The sequence below is a fragment of the Rhagoletis zephyria genome, unplaced genomic scaffold (genome assembly GCF_001687245.7).
Source record: "Rhagoletis zephyria isolate East Lansing unplaced genomic scaffold, Rhagoletis_zephyria_1.1 Rzeph_scaffold_30544, whole genome shotgun sequence".
NCBI lineage: Eukaryota > Metazoa > Arthropoda > Insecta > Diptera > Tephritidae > Rhagoletis > Rhagoletis zephyria.
Window position 1 is genome coordinate 1 of NW_016187600.1, and position 4,332 is coordinate 4,332.

The 4,332-nt window shown below is 44.9% G+C and overlaps 1 protein-coding gene across 1 annotated transcript; it reads right to left on the reverse strand.

Moving 5' to 3' along the window:
- Positions 1-734: 734 nt before the first annotated feature.
- Positions 735-1,835, reverse strand: LOC108383077 (forkhead box protein biniou-like). The gene has a single exon (XM_017639461.1). The coding sequence runs from the start codon at positions 1,833-1,835 to the stop codon at positions 735-737; it is 1,101 nt and encodes a 366-aa protein (XP_017494950.1).
- Between the last annotated feature and the right edge of the window lie 2,497 nt (positions 1,836-4,332).

Genomic DNA, 4,332 nt, shown 5'->3' on the forward strand with positions numbered 1-4,332 from the left:
TAATTGATTAACCAACTTGCTCGAGTAATCGAATAATCGCCCAGCCCTAATAAAAACCAATTTGGTTTATCTCCCAGTTATTTCGCTTTTGTTATTGTAGTTGAAGAACTATTCGGCTTTCTTAGTAAGGAGGGTCACGATGTTCAGGGCTACGCGAACGAAATTGTCATCTTAATCAGAGGTAGGTTTGAGGACACAATATCTAACCTCATACAGAGAGAAGCAGGTTAAATGTAAATCTCAAGAAGACAAACATGATCGTTTTCAAATTTCTAGAGCCACTCTCTCAAGGAGAAAATATAAACTTCCTTAAAAAGCCCAAATATCTGTAAGTTATCCTTGATGACAAGCTCTCATGGAATCCACACCTAGGAAAAGCTATTCTATGTGGGCCTGCAGGAAGCTAGTATCACTGGCGCGATGGCCTGCCTTCTCTACGCCTTGTAATAAAGAAAAATGTTGTCCGATGGCAGCGTGATTTTCTTTAATGCCGGCATGTGTCATCCATTTGAATAATGGAACTGGAACTGAATCTGCACTAAAGACACCATATATCACAAATAGCCGTGAGGGTCCAAAAAAAAAATCCGATTATTGACCAAGCAGCCAAGAGACAAAATGCAGAACAGAGAACTTCCAGGGCTGTGTGAAGCTTTAACTGCATTATAGCCACTTTATCAAACTAAGAGAGAATTTTTTTATTGCCCTCCTTAACTCACAAATCGCATATCATCTTACCTTTTCTGCAGAAAGCTATAGATTTCACTAAGCGTCAGCTTTCCCGTTGGTGATTCTTTGATCGCCATCGCGATCATATTAATATAACTCAATGCAGGTTTCTCAGGGCGCCTTGTGCCTGATTTTTTCGTCGTATCTGGCGGCGTTAGCTCCTGCGTTGATGATGAAGTTGACTGCTGTTGTTGTTGCTGATGCTGTTGACCACCACCACCACCACCACCACCACCAGGCGTCGTTGTACCACCACCTTCACTTTGGTGGCTATGCACCGACTTCGCCGGCGAGGAACTATTCGAATAGGACATCGTTTCGGTTGTGGCACATAATTGCCCAGAAACGCTATGCGAACTGGTTATAACACCCGACGCGCTGGACACTGATGGCATACCACCGACATTTTGTATGCGTTGCAAGGACTGCGACAAATGATCAGAAGAGCTTGCTTCCGCAGAGACAGGCATCGCAGATGGCGCAGCAGTATGTTCATGCTCGTGCTGCGCCAGGTACTCGGAGGTATTGAAAATTGCATTACTAGTACAATATTTTATGGTGGATGTATAATGTGGATTCAACTGCTGTCCCAGATCCGACATTTTCGCGGAAATGATGCGATTTTGTGTAGCCGCATAATGTTGTTGCAGCTCACCTTCCGACGGCGATTTGACGACGACACCTTCATTGTGGGGCGACGAATTGGGCGAAATCGGCATTAGCATGCCAATGTCGTTTTCGTTTGTTGTATGCGGCGAGGAGGCACATATGGTGTGCATTGACGTCAGTCCATATGTGGCGGCGGCCTCCGAGACATGCACGGGCGGTTGAGCCATCATGGTGGCGTAATATTTGCGATCGAGATAGTTGAGGTCGGGCTTCTCGTCCTGCAATTCGGGTGACTCCTGCGGCGGCATGCGCATCATGGACGTTTGATCGCCGTATGTTAAGGGGGCGAAATTCGATGCTGACAAGATATTCGACGGCAGATTGCGATAAATGCTGCTGTGATGAGGTAAATGTGCGGCGGAGTGGTGGTGGTGGTGCAAGCCATTGTGCGTGCCGGAATGACCGTTTGAATCCATGACATCCTCGCTTTTAATCATTATGCAATTATTTACTTTCACTGGAGCACTTTTATGCAAACAATAATTTTGCTGGGACTAATTTTTTTATAATTTATTTTTTGCTTTCAACTCAACACTTTTGCGATGTTTTTGTATGTGTCCATGGATAGATCCGCTATATTCATCTTATTTTTTTTTTTTTTTATCTTACACTTTTTTATTTTGAATTATTTTTTTTTTCACTTTATGCTCATATATATGTAGTATAATATCGTCCAGCTTTTACGCGATTTTGTACTTTTCTCTTTCGCTATTCTCGATCAACTGAATCTATCTTTACCGAAAAATCTTTGCACTAGTTACGCTCCAATTACGCCAGCCGCATCAGCGATCGATTGCTGAGTGCCACCACACATCCTTTCCTCAGTCGGCGTAGAATGTGCGACTGAGTTTTGCATACGAAATCACGCCGGCTCTGCTGTCGAGGTGCTGGATATCGGCAGCAGCAGCAGCAGCAAAAACGGCGGCGACGTTGGCGGTGGCGACGTTTCTCCCACATTGAAGTCTTTTGTTTACATTTGGCTGGCAAACAAGAGCATAAAAACTACAATACGAACGGGCTAATTCTACAATACTAATTACACACATACAGACGAGTATATTTGTATGTGCAGAACATTACGCTCAAGTGGCGATCGCTTCGATAATTTGTTTTTGCTTTTCTTCTTTGTGCTCGTAAAGGGCCAACACATGTTCACCCTTCTGTGAGTTTTACGCGCCAAAGGAAAATTTCGTACGAAAAAATTTGTCTAAAAAAAAAATCTAACCAACCTGAACCATCAGCGCTGATCAATGAATGCTATAAATACTGGATTGTACGTAAGTATGTACATTAGTATTATTATATTGTATGCTCCTAAGCAACTACATACCTATCCAGAGTCGACTCGGATATCCCCAATGAGTGTCTGGCATATGGAGACTCCCCCCATGACACCAACCACCTCGTCACATGAAAGCTCAATAACTTCTATTCAGCTTACATCGCCTCCCTCTGGTCCAACCTAATTCAAATGGCTCGTTTCCAGTGCGTACTGTTAGTTGAACTTGAATAGAAAACGTTGAAGATGATACACGCGCGGTTTGAAGAAGCTTGCGGTCCTCAGCAAATTCAAAATCCGTTGAAGCAAATGGAAGTGCAAGAACTTTTTCGATATCAAAGAAAAAGGGCCGAGATATAAGAAGAACGACTAAAAATATTTAAGACGAAACTAGGTTGCTGGCGGGCCATTGGGCAGATCGTTGGGACAATCGTTGGTTGAGTATAACCTAACCTTTTACCGTGTGTGCNGCTGGCGGGCCATTGGGCAGATCGTTGGGACAATCGTTGGTTGAGTATAACCTAACCTTTTACCGTGTGTGCCCATCAGGCAGTGTCCGGTGATTACCCCGACTACTAATCTAAGAGGGGAGCCATCCAACCGAGTAAGAGATATGGATCGCTTTACATCAATCTTTACCCAAATTTGTCTGGTAGTATGGCAGTTGGTTTCCACAGCCCACCTGGTGTTTACCTCCTCGATAAGTTCAATCTTTAGTCTGTGTTTGCAGGAGGTTTGAGGTATGCCCGCATGCTGAGATAATTCCGTCCCCCTCCTTGCCAGCTCATCGGCTAGGCAGTTACCAGGAATGTCCCTATTTCCAGGGACGGACCCATGCAACAGTCAAGGAGCATTTTGATGCCAGCAGGTTGAGAGTCTTCCTGTATTCTATGGCTACTTTGGACATTGTTCCGTTAGATTTAATAGCAGCCTGGAGGGGCGGAGGTTATGGGCCACCAAGCCGCCTCCATTATGGCGTTTAGCTCTGCTTTAAATACACTGCAATGGTCCGGTAAGCGAAAACTGAGGTTTAGCGCGAGTTCATTAGAGTAAATCCCGCTACCCACTCTTTTGTTAAGCTTGGAACCATCGATATATATGGCCGTAGACCCTGGGTTCAAGTCTGTGGCCCCTTCCTATTCGTTCCTCTTTGGGATTCTTGTGGAGAATTTGTTGTCTAAACAGAGTAGAGGAGTGATATAATTTAAATGTCGTAGATTATCCGGTAGAGTTTTAAGTAAGTACTTTTGCGTGTCCGAATCTGAGGTCTCTCTACGGTCGGATCGTATTTACCCTGGCCGCACTGCAGCCGGTCCGAAATTTCCCCTAGAGATCCACAGGTGTAGGGTTTAATATTATTTCCAGAGATTTGGTGGGTGTAGTGGGCAGTGCTCCCGTGACGAGCGTGGACGCCGTTCTCTGCACCTGTTCCACCTTAGCTCTGGACAAGGTGTTGTTTAGAGCGGGACACCATACGGTGACCCCGTAGAAAAGAATGGGTCTTATCACAGCTGTGTACATCCAGTGTACATATGTGGCTTTATTCCCCATTTTTCGCCTATAGCCGTCTTGGAAAAGACCTCTCCGAGCCGTTCGCCACAAAAGCGGGTTTCAGACAGGGCGACTCCCTTTCATGTGACTTCTTAAATCTGATG

Excerpts from the sequence above, each read along its gene's own strand:
- LOC108383077 (XM_017639461.1), bottom strand. The coding sequence starts at position 1,835 with ATGATTAAAAGCGAGGATGTCATGGATTCAAACGGTCATTCCGGCACG.